The sequence below is a fragment of the Pongo abelii genome, chromosome 4, assembly GCF_028885655.2.
Source record: "Pongo abelii isolate AG06213 chromosome 4, NHGRI_mPonAbe1-v2.0_pri, whole genome shotgun sequence".
NCBI classification, from domain to species: domain Eukaryota; kingdom Metazoa; phylum Chordata; class Mammalia; order Primates; family Hominidae; genus Pongo; species Pongo abelii.
In genome coordinates this window covers 166212576-166231197 of record NC_071989.2, presented here as the reverse complement: position 1 = coordinate 166231197, position 18622 = coordinate 166212576, and the positions used below count along the sequence as shown (strand labels likewise).

The following is an 18622-nucleotide window of genomic DNA, read 5'->3' as shown; positions in this document are numbered from 1 at the left end:
AGAGCTGGAATCAAAACTTCAGTTTTCCAGTGTCCAGACCATGCTCTAAGCTCCTAGTACACTGAACTACTCATTCTATCCATCCATTCATTCAGTAACCAGTTAAGTGGTTTTTTATTGAACAAATGTTAAGCACTGACATAAACCAGTGAGCAAAACTGCTTGGCCTCTGCCCTCATGAGGCTTACAGCTTTTCTCCCTCAGGCAAATGGGTGACTCCTCCCTCAAATCTTGGGCTAGTTAGATGCTAAGGAGAAAGACAAAGGACTGGGAGACAGATTCTGGCAAGTTAGCCACTGACCCAAGGTTTCCATGTGAGTGAGAATTTCTCTTCACAAAGCTGGGGTTTGTGCTTTGCTTTGTTTTTACATTTTCCTGTTGGGCTTCTTTTCTTCTTGCTCAAGGCGAGAAGTTGAAGGCCTTGACATAGTACACGAGACAATTGTTGTGGCATTTGCCTTCTGACCACACACTGGGGATGGAGGGAAATCTGAGCGATCCCAGAACTTAGAGCTGGAAGTGACTCTAGAGGAATTCTAGAGACCCTCTGCGATGCGATGACCCTCTCTTGCTGGGAAATGTCACCTCTTTCAAAACCTGCGTTATCCCTGCAGATTCCTTTGGCTTTCTGTGCTGGCCTCAGCCTACATTTTCTTCTTTTTAAGAGCAGTTTTAAATTAAAATTTCAGTTTTCAAAACACCTCTCTGACAGTTAATTCAAAAGTCAACTTCAGAAATATGCAACTTATATTGTAAACATCTTCTGCAACCCCTGAGATAATCACCATCAACAAAGGGCATTTGTTTCTCTCTCCCTCTTTTTTTTTTTTTTTTTGAGACAGAGTCTCCCTCTTGTCACCTAGGCTGGAGTGCAATGACGTGATCTCGGCTCGCTGCAACCTCCGCCCCCCAGGTTCAAGCAGTTCTCTTGCCTCAGCCTCCCAGCTAGGCACCTGCCACCACACCTGGCTAATTTTTGTATTTTTAGTAGAGACGGGGTTTCACCATGTTGACCAGGCTGGTCTTGAACTCCTGACCTCAGGCAATCCGCCTGCCTCAGCCTCTCAATGTGCTGGGATTACAGGCATGAGCCACCACACCTGGCCTCTAGTTGTTTTTGATGCCTGCTTTAGAGTGTGCAGTATTTGATTTTTAATGAAATGGACTTTTAAAATACATACTCTTCAGAACTTTACTATTCCTGTCTAACTCCATTTTAGACATCTTCCCATATTAGTACATATAGAGCCACATCATCCTCTTTTTGTCAGATTCCAATTTCTAATGGTGCCTTCCTTTAGAAACTTTTCTTGCTCCTTGACCTTGACTTTTCTTTTTCCTTTTTTTTTGTCTCTTTTTTGAGACAGTTTCGCTCTTGTCACCTAGGCTGGAGTGCAATGGCACGATCTTGGCTCACTGCAACCTCTGCCTTCTAGGCTCAAGCGATTCTCCTGCCTCAGCCTCCCGAGTAGCTGGGATTACAGGCACTCGCCACCATGCCCAGCTAATTTTTGTATTTTTAGTAGAGACGGGGTTTCACCATGTTAGCCAGGCTGGTCTTAAACTCTTGACCTCAGGTGATCCGCCCACCTCAGCCTCCCAAAGTGCTGGGATTCAGGTGTGAGCCACCGCACCTGGCCGACTTTGACTTTGTGTAGATCAGTTCTGCCTTTAATGTGGCTGAACTATTAATAGTTGAAACATCCATTTGACTCTTATATTTTTCTTTCAATTTTCAGAGAAAATTCTAAGAACACTTTTTGAAGTTGCCTGGCCTTTGGTGAGGGGATTCTTAACCTGTACTTCAAGGGGTCTGTGGTGAGAGAAACCAATGTCCAAGTTTAGAAAAGAAAAAAAGGAATTTATTGGAAGAGTAACATAGAATTACCAGGTCTCAGGAAATCTGAACCACTAAGTGTCCGAAAGGGCAGGCAACGGAAGCTTAGGGAACCCTTTTAGCAGGAACAGAAGAACAGATGCGTTGCTTCCGTCTGTTCAGACCTGGCAGTATCACTCCACTGGCTTCGCTTGAAACACAGGTCACCCCTTGGCCAGGGCCAAGTAGGACACCTTGATTGACAATCTCACCAAAATATGCATCAGGGAAGAGGTATTCCCTTAAAGAAAAATTGGTCTGCTGATACTAAAAATTGGTAGATCCAGTGCTGGAAAAATCAACCAAGGTACACAATAGGGTTCATAGGCCCTGGGAAATTTTGCATGTGTTTGCATGTCTGTTTTCCCACGACCCAGACAAATATTAAGATCATTGCTTTAGTTCTGTCAATTCCATCTAGTTGGAGTGATGTTCCCATAGTGATGATAAATTATATTTAATTTACATTAAATATAAAATTAATAACAAACTTCTGGTTTTCCTTTTTGTTCCTTAGCCCCTTGTGGCTGCCTAGTTTCTTTTGTATGGAGATGCTTGGGATAGTCCTGCCTGGTTCAGTTAAAATCACTGGTTGTTGTTGCTAGGAGGGTGGAGTTCATCCACTTATGATATAAATGTCTCTTTTTATTTTTTGCAGGCAACTTTTTGCTCCTTCCTACACAGAAACCCATTATACTTCAAGTGGTAACCCTCAAACCATCACACGGAAATCGGAGGTGAGTTCAGGTCAACAAATGTCTATCCAGCAGCTGTCCTCTCCCAGCCCCACTCCTAGGACCTCAGGAGATACCAGATGGAGTTGGTCCCTCCTCTGAATGGAGTGTTTCCCCCAAGTGAAGACCAAGGGAGCAAACAAGAGAAGCAAAACATGTATTTGATGTTTCATAGGTGCTCCTCCTCCTTTGCTGACTAAAATGGCTAAAGAAACAGACTATTTTAGGGTAATTGCATCTGATTACAATTGATGCAAATTATTGTGAAACATACATGTTCTTTGCTTTATGTTAATTACCCACATATTAACAAAAGTTTTAGTAAAAGGAATGACTTACTCATAATCCTGTCGTCTCATCCAATTAGATGTTTGATCAGTCCTTTTTAAATGGATGTATAACATTTACAGAGTTGTAATCACTGTGCATATACATTTTGTAGTCTGCTATTTTAATGAGATTTTTAAGTTATGAATATTTTCTTATGTTGCTTCTGTATCCATATTGGACATTTTTTCCCTCAAAGTTGTTTTTGAGTAGGGATGTTTACACAATGTCAAAGATCTTTCATTTAGAAAATGGTCTTTCGGATGGTTACATGTCAGTTTGCTTTGCCACACTCCGCTGGTAGACATTTAAGGTAGTGAATGATACACATTTCATGGTGCCTAGCTCTTCTTACAGGGATGCCTATTGGAATTTGTAGGCTCAGAACTTTGATTCTCAACCAGGAGAACCAATGGCGTTCCTCCAACCCCAGGGGACACCTGAAATGTTTGGAGGCAGTTTTGATTGCCGTGACTGGCAGGGAGGATCTACTGACATCTATGTTCTATAATGCATAGGACAGACTGACCACTCCCCCACAACAGAATTATCCAGCTCCAAATATCCGTAGTCCCCAAGTTGAGAAACCCTGGATTCGAATGACCATTCTCAAAGTCTGGGCTGGTGAGATGGGGGTGAAGAAGAGAAGACCCATGCTGGCAGGAGCAGCAGTGGCCTTTGCCTTTGGGGCAGGACATAATGGACTACTGAGGCATACAGACTGGGAGTTGTGGTGTGGAGAACAGCAGGAGAGGTCCGTCTGCATCAGGACTCCTCCAGCAGCTTCTCATGGAACCTGAGTATTCTACCAGGCCCATTCTTTAAAATATCCCTGCTGGAGTGCAAGTGTCCAGCAAGATAACACTGACCACTATCAGTCATTAACAGCTCAGATTAGTTCACCAGATTACCCCTGGATGAGGAAAGGGACACAGGACAGGTAATTTGTGTGTGTGTGTGTGTGTGTGTGTGTCAGAGTTTCACTCTGTAACCCAGGCTGTAACCCACCAGATTACCCCTGGATGAGGAAAGGGACACAGGACAGGTAATTTGTGTGTGTGTGTGTGTGTGTGACAGAGTTTCACTCTGTAACCCAGGCTGGAGTGTAGTGGCGTGATCTTGGCTCACTGCAACCTCCGCCTCTTGGGTTCAAGCGATTCTCCTGTCTCAGCCTCCCCAGTAGCTGGGATTACAGGTGTGCATCACCACACTTGGCTAATTTTTGTATTTTTAGTAGAGACAGGGTTTCACCATGTTGGCCAAGCTATTCTCGAACTCCTGACCTCAGGTGATCTGCCCACCTTGGCCTCCCAAAGTGCTGGGATTATAGGCATGATCCACTACGCCCAGGTAATTTTGTATTTTTAGTAGAGACGGGGTTTCACCATGTTGGCCAAGCTGGTCTCAAACTTCTGACCTCAGGTGATCCGCCCGCCTCAGCCTCCCAAAGTGCTGAGATTACAGGCGTGAGCCACTGTGCCCGGCCACAGTTTTTGATAGATCCAAGAGACCTGGAGCATAGTAACTGGGTAGCTCAGAGGCTGTGTTATGTGGCTGAATGTGAAGACCAGTGCTGCCTTCTTCACCAAGACTTTCTTGGATGGGGAAGGAGTTGGTAGTGTGGCCAGTGCCTGCAGCAAAGTTGGACTGTGTCTTCTCATCCCCAGGGAGGCTGTCCAGCTGTGACTTCATATTCTTCAATGCCCCTTGGTCAAAACTTTTCCTCTCTTCTTGAGACCTCTGTTCTCTGCCTCCAGGGGCAGGGGTGGGATGGGGGAACAGGCATGCCTAGAAAGCCGTTAGCCATGACAGCCTGCTTCAAACACTCTCCTCTGAGTTTGGATCCTGCCACTTCTGTACCCACAGCTCAAGAATGAGTCTCAGTCCACAAATTTGCCATGAGCTCACGCTTCCTGCTATGAAAGCCCCCTCGGGGTGGCCCCATCAGGCTGAGAAGCTGAGGAATGCAATGACTTCATGACTGATCCTTGACTTGTTCTTTGTGCTCTCAGCTTGTGCATTAGGCAGAGATGTTGTAAGGGCCTTTCAGAAAGAGAGGATTGGAAGAGAACTCCCCCTCTCCCAGAATCCCCTCCTTCCAGAAGGTCTTGTTGACTGAAGCACATCCTAGCTGAACCTTGGGGTGGACAACTCATTGTTTGCTTACATCCCCTGCTACTAGACTCTTGCAAAGCTCCCACCCAGGCCCATGGGGTTCTCAGTCGGACTTCTCATTTGGGAGCTGAGAGCTCAATGAAAAATGGGAATGGAATAAACTACTCAGCTGCCCTTGACCCGAATGTTGGAGACTGCACTCTGCTACCAAACTTGGCCTGGGGTAGCTGGAGTTCTGGGAACCTTATCAAGACTCATCAGCCAGGCCTTTAGGCGACAGCCTGCATCTAGGTCAGGCGGTTGGGGGAATGGGTCTGTGAATGTGTTCCAACAGAAAGGATGACAGGGTTTGCAATCCGCAGCCAGGGTTGTTATCTTGGCTTTAACTAGTTATGTGACCTTAAACAATCCCCTTGACCACCCTAGTGTTGAGTTTTCTCATTTGTAAATTGGATATGCTGATGTCTGACTCGCAGGGCTGTGGAAGGGTGAGATGAATCACTGATTTTTATGGGAATTCATAAGCATCTCTTCCAACCCCACACTTTACAGATGAGGAAATTGAGAGGAGAAGGGGAAAAGCAACTTGCCCAAGTTCAGATAACCAGTAAGTGGCAAGGCTTAGGCTAGAACTTGTCTCCTTTGTTGCTAGAGAAGGTGGGGGTAAAAGAGCTCTGACAAGCCAAGTTCCTCCTTTGCTACTGCTGGGAGAGGCAGAGGATGGAGCTTGGGGCCAGGCTGCTGGGGTTCCAGTATCCACTTTCCTGTGTCACCTTGTGAATGACTTAACACCTCTCTTTCAATTTCCCCCCTTTAAAACATGGCAGTGATAATATCTGCCTCCTAAGATTGTGGTCAGAATCAAAAGGAAAAAATCTGTCTAAGTTGTTCATCAAGCAGTAAGAGCGGGGTAGATGTTAGCTCTTTTATTTTAGACACAGAGCCTCACTCTGTCCCCCAGGCTGGAGTGCAGTGACATGATCATAGCTCACTGCAGCCTCAAACTCCTGGCTTCAAGTGATCCTCTCGCCTTGGCCTCCCAAAGCATTGGTATTACAGGCATGAGCCGCCATGCCTGGTTAGATGTTAGCTCTTATTGTTTTGTTTGTTTGTTTGTTTTGAGACACAGTCTCACTCTGTTGCCCACACTGGAGTGCAGTGACGTGATCTTGACTCAATGCAACCTCTGCCCCCCGGATTCAAGCAGTTCTCATGCCTCAGCCTTCCGAGTATCTGGGATTACAAGTGCCCACCATCACACGTGGCTAATTTTTGTATTTTTAGTAGAAATGGCGTTTCACCACATTGGCTAAGCTGGTCTCAAACTCCTGGCCTCAAGTGATTTGCCTGCCTCAGCCTCCCAAAGTGCTGGGGTTACAGGTGTGAGCCACCCCACCCGACCTCTTACTGTTAATAATAGTAAGTTGTAGGTGTCATCATCACAAGAGATAGTGTATATGAAAGCTCTGTAAATTATAAAGCATGCTACAGAAGCCAGGTGCTCTATTTTCGAGAGAACTAGGGCTGTGAACACTCTTAGCATCCATTCAAAGATAGGAAGAGGTGCAGGGATTCTTCACAGCCATCCCTGGGTTTCAGTTCTTTCTTTTTTCTTTTTTCTTTTTTTGGAGACAGACTCTCGCTCGGTCACCAGGCTGGAGTGCAGTGGTGCCATCTCGGCTCACTGCAACCTCCGCCTCCTGGGTTCAAGCAATTCTCCTGCCTCAGCCTCTGAGTAGCTGGGACGGACAGGAGTGCACCACCATGCCCAGCTAATTTTTTGTATTTTTAGTAAAGACAGGGTTTTACCGTGTTGGCCAGGATGGTCTAGATCTCTTGACCTCATGATTCGCCCACCTTGACCTCCCAAAGTGCTGGGATTACGGGCGTGAGCCACGGCGCCTGGCCTCAGTTCTTTCTGTTAACCAGCGTTTTGAAACTGTAGCTGATACACGTTTCTGAACTCCTTGATTCTCTGTCATTCCAACTTCTCTGAGCCCCATTTACTCCACACAGGCCCGGCCCCTCTTCTCCCCATGAATAATCCTGTGCTACGGGGTTTGTGGCTCCCCTGTTGAGTTCTAAGGACCAGGTTCAGGACTTGCGTGCTTCATGAGGGGCCTCCAAATCCCAGATCCCAGGGATAGGTTGAGAAGCCACATGACAGGCTGGCATTTGAAAGCAGTTGGAATCCTGGCCAGGAGGAGGGTTTTGCTTGCCACACCTTCTTTCATAATCACAGCACAGTGGCTTTCCTTTGTGCTCCTCTCAAGGGTGGCATCTGATTTGTTTAAAGTCCAGAAGAGTTTGATGCAAAGACAGGGGTTGGCTCTGTCCCTCCTCCTGACTGTAGGAGCTTGAATGGGCAGAGGAGCCACATCGCTGGCCGATGGATCATATGCAGATGAAAGGGCACCTGTGGTCTGGAGAACGAGGCCATGTTGAGTGTCAGCTTGGCCTATATCCTTTGATCTGGCTGCATGGCTGGCTGGTTAGGATGGAGCATTGGCACAGCTAGGGCTTTGGATTCAGCCTCTTGATGGGCTTCCAGGTGCCTTGAGGCCATATTCTTTGATAAAGGAGAATTTCATGATTATTTGGTTGCCGATGTTTATTGCCTGCCACTCTGGGCCAGGTACTCTACTAGCTCCTTTATATACAATATTCTCACCGCCACTCTGGGGTATAGAGGCTAAAGACACTGAAGGTCAGAGAGAGGTTGTGGAACTGCGTATGCTTGGATTTTAATATGCCTGGCTATGCCAAAATGTTTAAATTTAATTATTCGTCTATACTCAGGCTTAGAGCAGAGAGGGAGGTGGAGCCAGAGAATACAGACACACGGGGTAGCTGATTATTGGGTCACATCCCTGTCTGGTGGGTACAAAGAAGCAACTGCAAGCAGCATGGTCCTAGAGATGGGGTAAAAGAGAAAGCTTCCGTGTCTGCAACTGTGTGGTTTGCATCCATCCCTTTTGAGATCTTTCCAGAACTTGGCTCTACCCTGCGGGTTTTACCTTCTCTCTGTTCTGACCAGTGCATCTCTCTTGACTTATTTGGGAGGAAGCCTCTGGGAATGTGTCTCTTGTTGTTACCCCTGATTCGTTGGACACAGTCCTGATTTCGCCCCCTTCTGTCTGGTTTAGCACTTTAGCATGCTCAACAGTGCGTATTTGCTTCCTAAATTCTATGGTTACCTGACATAAAACAATCGGCCAGCACCTGAGATGTTTATTTCAAGCCCATTCTTTTGGTTTGTAATTATATCTGTTTGGATTTCTCATTAATGACTGCCTCTCACAAGACCATAAGCCCCATGGAGGCTGAAGCTGTGACTCTGTTTGCTGGCTGTGGTGTCTCCAGGGGCTGGCCCCGGGCCTGGCACAGAGCAGTGCTCACAGCTGTTTGTAGTGATGGAGGAATTCTGACAGCCATGAGACACAGTGGCTGGAGAGCCGCAGCAGACCTCACGGGCACGGGTACCAAATCAAGTACGATCCAGGTGTGGAGGGATTCGTGTGAAAGAGCATCTTGAGCTGTGGAAGAGTAGGGAGTGTTCATTTCCTAGGGCTACTGTAACAAAGCACCATAAACTTAAAGGTTTAAAACAGTAGAATTTTACTTTCTCACAGTCCTGGAGTCTAGAAGTCCAAACTCAAGATGTTGTCAGGGCCATACTCCCTCCAAGCCTCTGGAGAGAATCTTTCCAGGCTCTTCTAGCTTCTGGTGGCTTCTGGCCATCCTTGGTGTTCCTTGGCTGGCGACTTCATCACTCCATTCTCTGCCTCCATCTTCAAATGGCCTTCTTCTGTTTCTGTGTGTGTGTTTCTGTGTCCTTCCCTCTTCTTAGAAGGACACAAATCATTGGATTTGGGACCTTCTCTAATTCAGCATGACACCATCTTTTTTTTTTTTTTTTCCTTTTCCTTGAGACAGAATCTCACTCTGTTGCCCAGGCTGGAGTGCAGTGCTGTGATCTCTGCTCACCGCAGCCTCCACCTCCTGGGCTCAAACAATTCTCCTGCCTCAGCCTCCCGAGTAGCTGGGATTATAGGTGTGCACCACCACGTCCGGCTGATTTTTGTATTCTTAGTAGAGACAGGGTTTCATCATGTTGGCCAGGGCGGTCTGGAACTCCTGACCTCAGGTGATCCATCTGCCTCGGCCTCCCAAAGTGCTGGGATTACAGGTGTGAGCCACCACGCCTGGCCCAGCATGACATCACCTTAATTTAACTACATCTGCAAGACCCTATTTCCAAATAAAATCACATTCTGAGGTGGACATGAATTTTAGGGGGATTCTATTCAACTCATTGCAGGGGGTTGCAAAGATAACGTTGGTGGGGAAGCAGGCTCTTTCCATGGCATGCTTTTGGCCACAGAAAACACCGATTCCTGAAAGAGCCCTGAACTAGGAGAATTCTGGATTTCCCAATCAGCAGGGAGACCTTGGGCAAATCTCTTTGCTCCTTTGAGCCTCAGCTTTTCATCTGCTTCATGGAGATAATGACATCTGCCCTGCCCCATCTCCTAGAATTATTATGGGAATCAGATGAAATGGTGGCTTGGAAAGCTCTTTGCAGGTTGTAAGGTGCTATAAGGTTGAGTAGGTATATAATAAGCCATGAGTCACCCATCACCGTCCTGAGACATTAACATTGCCATGCTTATCAGTGTTCTTTAGCCTGACCACCTCGTTTCTCCTTGCTAGGATCACTGCTTTTACCACGGCACGGTGAGGGAGACAGAACTGTCCAGCGTCACGCTCAGCACCTGCCGGGGAATTAGGTAAGAGACCCTGAGGCTGCAGGTGGCACCTGGCACTCTCCCCAGGAATGGAAGTTTCAAGACAGACAAGGCTAAGGCAAGGACCTTGGGAAGGAGTCTGTTGAGAATGTGGGCAAGCCAGCCCAGAGAGGGGCTGAGCCTGGGAGGATGGACAAGGGAAAGCCTAGGTAATCCAGAAATCCATTGGGATTTAACTTTCCTGATGAACTTGATGTTTTAAAATATAGGTTTTGTTATTATTTAGGTATGGTAAGGCCAAAAAATCAGGAGATGACTGCCATTGAAAAGATGGTCGTACTCACAGAAAAAGGAGGGGCCCAGCTGCGCCATTGGGGGCAGCACGGGGAGGCACTGGGGTTGGTCAGCGGGCAGAGGGAGCCTGGAGAAATGTCAGCAGAAGCCCTTCTTGTGGTTTCTGCAGGAAGGAATGGGCGAGGCAGAGTAAGCAGGTTTAGGATTGGCTAGTTTGCATCATTTCAGCAGGCTCTGGGGTTTATGGGCTCTCTGTCCTTAGTTGTCCTATACCTGGTTCTGGGGTGATTAGGGAAGGGGGATAGTGGCCCAGAGGGTGAAAGCCCCATAAAATAAATGGCTAGGGTATGGACTCTGGATTGGTTGACTTGCATTTGAAAGGCAAGGTGGCTGGGAAATTGTTGACCATCTCTAGGAATTGGCTAACCCTGGAAGGGGCAGTCCCTCTATGGTCAGTAAGACCCAGATGTCAAAGAAACAGAAGATAAAAAAGAAGACACATGGTTAATATGCTCGGGATGGATGAGTTTGGGCATTTGGTTCCACACCTCCTCAGTTCTTCTCTGGGAGATGTACTTGGAGGTAGTGAAATAGAAAATGGATGGTTAATGAACAGAGAGTAGGAAGAGAAAGGAGAGGCAAGGATAATTTTCAAGACAGAAAATCAACTGAAAAGTTCTAACCAGAATGTGCTTTTGAGAGTGACCCTTCCTTCTCTGAGTGAGACTACCTGGCTTTGAGCTGGTAGCAGTTTACCAGCTGGGTGACCTTGGGTCTCAATGGTCTCATTTGTAAAAGGTGGATAAAAAGAATATATGCCTGCAGTTGTGAGGATTCAGCTTGTGAATAGCTATCTTACCTAGGAACTTGCAGTGGCACACTATCAGCATGCAGTGAACTCCTAGGCCTTTGCTTCTCTAGGTGTGTTCCATGGATGGGCAGCATCAACTTTACCTGGGAGCTTGTTCAAAATGCAGCACCTCAGGTTCCACGCAGACCTACCGGATTTTAATCTGCATTTTACCAAGACTCACAAGTGATTTGTGTGCACATTACAGTCTGTACCTGAGAATGTGTGTTCCTTGAGAATATGGAGTATATCTCAAATATCTATTTCTCTCCACCAGCCTGCCCTCATGCCTTGCTTGCAGTAGGATCTACACATGTATGTTGACGTAATAAGTCTTATTTATGTAGACCACTTTCAATCTCCCCTCTCTTTTTTTTTTTGAAGAAGGATGATCTAAAAAACCTGGTATCTCATTGCATATACTAATTGCCTGGGTTTTGATTGTCTGTACCATGTGGTGCCTCTGTGCAGTGATAGACGGTGAGCTACAGTTTCCCAGAATACACAGGCTCAGTGAGAGACACTTCAGCCCAGTGTAAACTGGCTCTATGACAAAAAGGAAAAAGCCCTGATTTGTAGCATCTGCCAATATGCTGGCAAAGATAATCCCAACATGATCAATTTCAAGCTACCGATGTGATGTTATTGAAGGCAGAATTGGGAAGATATGCCTTTGATTGGCTCTTGTGAGCTGATAGGAGGTGGCTCCATTGTGTGTTCTTCCTCTCTTGACTGATTGATGGATTCATTCAATGATTGCATTTTTCATTCACAAATAGAAATTGGGTGTCTTCCTAATGCCAATGCCCTACACAGGTGGAGGGAAAACCAGCATTGTAATTTTGGAGCCCTCAGTTTCCTTGTCAATAAAGTGAACATCAATATTAGGCATGGTAGAGATTATTGCTGTAATTATAGTACTTTTAAACATAAGGGTTTTTCCTCATCTTACATCAGTGAAATCATGCTAAGACTTATGCAGGCTCCTATACAAATGGAAGGTTTCTCACACTGCAGGTCCCAAGTGTCTGTTTATAAATTGGGCCATGACTTTGTTTGAATGCTGCATGGTGAGTTGGCTGGAGGAAATCAGGCAGGAAATGGGCTTTGGATCGGAAGCAATAACAGAGTGGCCCCAAATCCCCTCTGCTTAAGTGACCTGATTGAGCCAAGCTAACTGGCCTCGCAGTGGTATTTACAAGCCCAGCCACCGCCACCTGCAGTCTGCAAGTAAACAAAGTTTGTCCCAAGAAGGAGGAAAAAGAACATACAGGTGTGACCTGCTTCTGTCTGCCTCTTCCTGCATCCCCTCAGTCTGGAGCAGTGGGAACTTGGCTTGGCATCTTGTAAATCATTCCAGCAGCAGTGCTGAAAGGGAGGGGGATACCGGGTGAGCTGTCCATGTGTTTCTGTTTTGCATGCTTCCGTCTGGTGAGATCCACCTGCCTTACTTTCCCAGCCTTCTCACTACACACGCCTTAAGAAACCAAGGCTGTGGGTGGACTGATTTAAGAGCTGGAGACTCCTGCCAGATGGTTCCATTTGGACCCTGGAGAAGGAGCAGCTGCAACAGCAGCAACATTCAAACCCATGTCGTCAAAACACAAGGCGCCTCCCAAAGCTCATAAAGCACTGCTGCAGTGAAAAATCTCCATAGTGATTGTTCTTCTCTCCTGGAAACATGCTCCCATGATTGGAGAAATAGGATTTCTATCAAGTGAGATCTTCAAGCTGATGATACCAGGAGGAATTCAGCTGAGCTTCTAGGTGGTTGCTAGGCCCCCTCTTCTCTCCAAAGCAGTTCTTTAGGTTACTTTAATTGAAGAAGTCATATATGATCTTAGTAAAAATAAATTCAAAAAGTACAAAAGAGTGTACAATGAAAGATAACATCTCTTTCTCACCCCAGATTTCCAGATTTCCCCCCTTCCTAGAGACAGCCATTGTTACTAGTTTCTTGTATATCCTTTTAGGAATATTCCTTGTGAAAAAAGAACATAGATATGTAATTGATATGGTTTGGCTCTGTGTCCCCACCCAAATGTGATCTCGAATTGCAATCCCCAGTGTTTCGAGGGAGAGTCCTGGTAGGAGGTGATTGAATCATGGGAGCAGTTTCCCCATGCTGTTCTGGTGATAGTGAGGGAGTTCTTACAAGATCTGATGGTTTAAAAGTGTCAGTTTCTGGCTGGGCGCGGTGGCTCACGCCTGTAATCCCAGCACTTTGGGAGGCCGAGGCGGACAGATCACGAGATCAGGAGATCGAGACCATCCTGGCTAAAACGGTGAAACCCCGTCTCTACTAAAAATACAAAAAATTAGCTGGGCGTAGTGGTGGGTGCCTGTAGTCCCAGCTATGCAGGAGGCTGAGGCAGGAGAATGGCGTGAACCCGGGAGGCGGAGCTTGCAGTGAGCTGAGATCGCACCACTGCACTCCAGCCTGGGTGACAGAGCGAGACTCTGTCTCAAAAAACAAACAAAAGTGTAAGTTTCCCTTGTGCTCCCTCTCTCCTGCTATCTTGTGAAGAAGGTGCTTGCTTTCCCTTTGCCATCCACCATGACTGTAAGTCATGAGGCCTCCCAGCCATGCAGAACTGTGAGTCAATTAAACCTCTTTCCTTTATAAATTACCCAGTCTCAAGTAGTTCTTTATAGCAGTGTGAAAACGGACTAATACAGGAATATAATGTCTGTAATCTTATTTGGGCCCCTGGACCCTTTGAGAATTGATTGGAAGCTATGGGTGCTTATAAATGACACCAATAGGCCAGGCGCGCTGGCTCACGCCTGTAATTCCAGCACTTTGGGAGGCCGAGGCGGGCAGATCACTTGAGGTCAGGAGTTCAAGACCAGCCTGGCCAACATGACAAAACCCCATTTCCACTAAAAATTCAAAAATTAGCCATGTGTGGTGTTGCATGCCTGTAGTCCCAGCTACTTGGGAGGCTGAGGCAGGAGAACCGTTTGAACCTGGGAGGCAGAGGTTGCAGTGAGCTGAGATCGCACCACTGCACTCCAGCTTGGGTGACAGAGCAAGACCCCATCTCAAAAAAAAAAAAAAAAATGACACCAATAAAAAGATGTGGCATCTCATTTCACTGGGGATGTCAAGTGTCATTCTCCCAAGCCTGTCTCAGATTAAGACATTCTCTAAATATCTACACTGGGTTAAGGTGTCTCTGACTGAGCCTGTGTGTTCTGGGAAACTCTGTGTGTGTGTCTGTAGCTCACTGTCTGTCAGCAGGAGGTGTATCTGGTTGGTAAGTTGTTTACTTTTTTTAAAATCTTTTTTTGTTAAAAATTATCATTTTATAACTATACAGGTTTAGTGTTAAATGTTCACATCATGCAGGAATGTGTAAGCTTTAAAAAGTGAAAGTTGTTTATCTTGTCCTACCCTTCCCACCAATCCCATTCTCCATGTTATTACTGTTGGAGGTATCCTTAATTACTGTTGGAGGTATCCTTAATTACTGTTGGAGGTATCCTTTATTGAAATACATAATTATGTGTGTGTGTGTATATATATATATATGAACATATTTAATCCAAATGAGGTCACCCTATGCATACAGTTTTGTATTTTTTTTCCAACTTATTATGTTTTAGGTATACATAGATCTATCTCATTCTTTTAATGGTTGCATAATATCGTTTGTACTAATGTCTGGCACGTTTCATTATATAGAAAGTCTTTCAGAGGTATACAATAAATCATCCATAGTGGTCTATTTGATGGATCACCCTTATATTACAGCAGCCCTGCCTTCAAAAACACAGGGCTCAGTCTCACTGTAATTATACCTTCACCGTGGTCCCTGGACTCAGATTCTGTGAGAGAGGGAGAGTGGGAGAACATGAGATTGAAAATGAATGCAGGAGAATGTGTAGGAAAGTGTGCATGATGGCCTAGAATAAGCTCAAAATTTAAAGTCAAGGGATCCACGTTTAAGATCTAGCTACATACTTCCTGGCTGTGTGGAGCTCTGTGTTTTCCTCTCCCCATTAAATTTTTTCCTTGTCTTTGCTGTGGCCAGGCTGGTCCCTCCACAGGCCCTACTCTATCCAAAAGGTGGCTAAGTCCTGGGAGTGGGGTGGGTGGTCAGTGGGGGTGAGGTCAGGGGCATACCGCAGAGTCATGAACCTGGACATTAGGAGAGCTGGGATTTGCCCCGGCTCTCACATTAACTCACTAGGTGAGCTTGGGCAAGTTCTTTTTTGGGTGGGCTTTCCTCTCTTCTGTAAAACAAGAGTAGACCAGACCATTAAAAGCTTCCTTCTGTGTTGGAAGTCCTGGGATGCAGACAGGTTGGGCAGAGTCTCAGGGAGGTGGGAGCCTGCGGCAGAAGGAGGTGGCTCATATACACACAGCCAGCCCTGGACAAGAAGTGGCAAGTCCTTTCCACCTTTGGATTCCTTGCCTCCCTTCTGCAGAATGGATCATAAACGCTACCTTCGTGTCAGGCATTGTACAGATTAAGCCCTCAGAGGACAGTGTTATTAAGTTGTGATGAATTTGGATTCTGGAGCCAGGCACTTCCTGGTTTAAACCCTGCCAAGCTACTTAAGTTCTCAAGTCTCAGTTTTCTCATCCATAAAATGGGAATAACAATATTGACATCACTGGTGGATTTATAATAGGTGAGGAGTGCAAGCTCCTTGACAGCAGGGACTTTGCTTTGATCATGCTGTTTCCCGTGCTGAGAACAGTTCCTGTCACACACTGGGTTCTCAGTACAGATGTGTGGAATGGCTATCGAATAAAACACTTTGCACTTTGCTTGATGTATAATACACAATCAATGACCCTTAGCTGTTCTTTTAAAATGCTGCTTTGGTTATTAGTAAACATTGCCTATTCAGTCCATTATCACAGCAACTCTGTGAGATGGGCACTGTTATTACATCACTTACCACACAGCTAGGAGACAGCACAGCCAGAGTTTGAATCCAGGTGCTATATGGGGGCACCCTGTCCTTGAGAAAGCACATGACCTACAAGCCTTCTCTTCTCTTTTTTGCAGCCTTTGGAGTTCCCTGTAACTCCTTTTGCATGGATATAATTTGCGGAGAAGGGGAGAGGAAAGAAGGGTAGCAGGGTAGTTACCTTTTAGGGCACCTCTGGGTATAGGGATGTAGAATGTGTCCCCTTTGGTTTAGCTCTGAATGGACAAGTCCCCAGGAAGCAGTTCTTGGCCTAGTTCCTTGAAGAATGCATTTGGTGACTCCTTCAGTTATGCAGGGGTTAGACATGAATTGCTTGGTGTCTGCCTGGCCTGGCCTGCCCGGGTTTTCCTATACAATTTCATTTGTATCCATCTCTTAACGATGAGCAATAGGATGGAGAACAGAAGGGAGAATGGCATGTGAGGCTGGCCACCCAGCCTCCTGGGCCCCGGCTCATGCCTTCTGGCTGAGGTCTGCCTTTGCCAGGGCTAACATTCAGCAAATTAAATCAACCAAGGCTCCTAGAAGGATAAACAACTGGTGGTGCTCGGAAGAGGGCAGCTAAAGGAATTAGAGGTGAGGGCGGGGATGGCCCCTGGAACCACATTCTCAGACATTCCCCCAGCAACAAAGCTGCAGTCCGCTGACAGTGCTGGGGCTTGTGCCAGCCTCTCCTCCATCCCCAGGCCGTCTGAGAGGATTGCAATCGTGACATGGGCAAATAACCAGGAACAGCGGTTGGAGGAAGGGAGGGAAGTGGCCACAGAATCCTATTGCTGGAACAACCTTCAGGGTCCTTCTGAGCCTCTGTTTCTCTCAAATTGTAATCTGCCCACTCCCTGAATCAGAATTACTGGGGGCCTGGTGAAAAGCAGGTGCCTGCTGCAGAGGGTGGTCTGCAGGCCAGAGTTCCTGAGTGTGGCTAGGCAGGGAATTACTCATGGGCCTTGATAACAGTGCAGACACTCAGGCCTGCAGCTCCGGGTTTTTTAGGCTGGGCCCTGTATTAGTCCATTTGTGTTGCTATAAAGGAATACATAAGGCTGGGTAATTTATAAAGAAAAGAGGTTTATTTTGGCTCACGGTTCTGCGAGCCATACAAGAAGCATGGCACCAGCATCTGCTTCTGGTGAGGGCCTCAGGCTGCTTCCACTCGTGGCAGAAAGTGAAGGGGAGCCTGTGTGTGCAGAGATCAAGTGGTGAGAGAGGAAGTGAGAGAGAAAGGGAGGAGGTGCCAGGCTCTTTTTAATAACCAGCTCTTGAGGAAACTGTCATGGGAATTTGCTGAGTAAAAACTCTCTCATTACTACCAGCATGCACCAAGCCATTCATGAGGGATCCACCCCATGAGCCTAACACCTCCTACCAGGCCCACCTACAACAATGGGACCACATTCTACCATGAGACTTGGTGGGGACAAATAAACCATATCCACAGCAGACCTGGATACCCGTGTTTTCAATACACTGTAGAATATTCTAATAGATATCCCTGAGACCTCTGTTCCTAGAGATCTCTGACACTTAGGCTTAGAACTCACTGATGGAGGCAGAAAGCATAGAGGCTAAGGGGATGGGGTCCAGAGTCTGTGGACCTTAAATCTTTGACTTCAGATTACCTAGTCCCCATGCCTGGAGCCCACACTGCCCTTAACCATGAGAGCTTGTTATTTAATGTCTCTAAGCCACAGTTTCTTCATCTATAAAGTGGAACTCATGAGGGTGCCTCCTTATAATGATGATGTGGGAATGAAATAAGAATAACATTTGTAAACACAGTGCCTGGCATCCAGTTAGCTCAATCAATCGCCTCTGAAGGTGAAAAGTAGGCTGCATACCTCCTTTGTCTTTTCTCGTAGGAAACTGAGGTGAAGCCAATCACCCCTAAGAGGAGAGCTGCTGGCACCAACACTGGAGCCATCTGTAGACTGGTGGTATCTTTCTGATTTGCTCTACAGGGTATTTTTTTTTTCTTTTGGAGACGGAGTCTTGCTCTGTCGCCCAGGCTGGAGTGCAGTGGTGCGATCTCAGCTCACTGCAACCTCTGCCTCCCGGGTTCAAGCAATTCTCCTGCCTTAGCCTCCTGAGTAGCTGGGATTACAGGCGCCCGCCAGTACGTCTGGCTAATTTTTGTATTTTTAGTAGAGACGGGGTTTTACCATATTGCCAAGGCTGGTTTCCAACTCCTGAGCTCAGGAAATCCACCCGCCTTGGCCTCCCAAAGTGCTGGGATTACAGGTGTGAGCCACGACGCCCAGCCTGTACAGGACTATCATGACTGAGTCAGTGGAAGGTCAGGGTAAGGTTGTGGGACTTGGAACTAGAATGCTTCCATTCAAATCCCGACTCCTTTAATACCTAGGTGATAGGCTGATCTGTGCAGCAAATCACCATGGCACATGTTTACCTGTGTAACAAACCTGCCCATCCTGCACATGTACGCTGGAACTTAAAAGTTGATGAAACAAAAAACAAATCCCTACTCTTACTGTTTGTGTGACTTTGGGTTAATTAATCTTGCTGAGCCTTTGTTTTCCCATTTGTAAGTTGGGGACAACATTTGTAAGGATCCTAGGAAAGTGGTTGGAATAATAAAATGCTCACTTAGCACAGTGCCAAGTCCATAGCAAAGGCTCTATAATCTGCAGCCACTATGAGGATTCTTATTTATTGCGCACCACACTTTGGCTTAGTCTCTGTCCTGTTTAGCTCACAGGCTTGTTCAAGTGAT

General features: G+C 46.4%; 1 protein-coding gene across 3 annotated transcripts in view; it reads left to right on the top strand.

Annotated features, from left to right (window-relative positions):
- The window catches only part of ADAM19 (ADAM metallopeptidase domain 19), a 98137-nt gene that overhangs the window by 35159 nt on the left and 44356 nt on the right, over positions 1 to 18622 (top strand). For 2 of the 3 annotated variants that reach the window (XM_002816129.6, XM_024247680.3), the window contains exons 4-5: positions 2535 to 2613; positions 9766 to 9842. In XM_002816129.6, the coding sequence (XP_002816175.2) occupies positions 2535 to 2613; positions 9766 to 9842 (156 nt within the window). The remainder of the gene's footprint in view (positions 1 to 2534; positions 2614 to 9765; positions 9843 to 18622) is intronic. The other variant, XM_054556142.2, reaches the window with a different exon arrangement.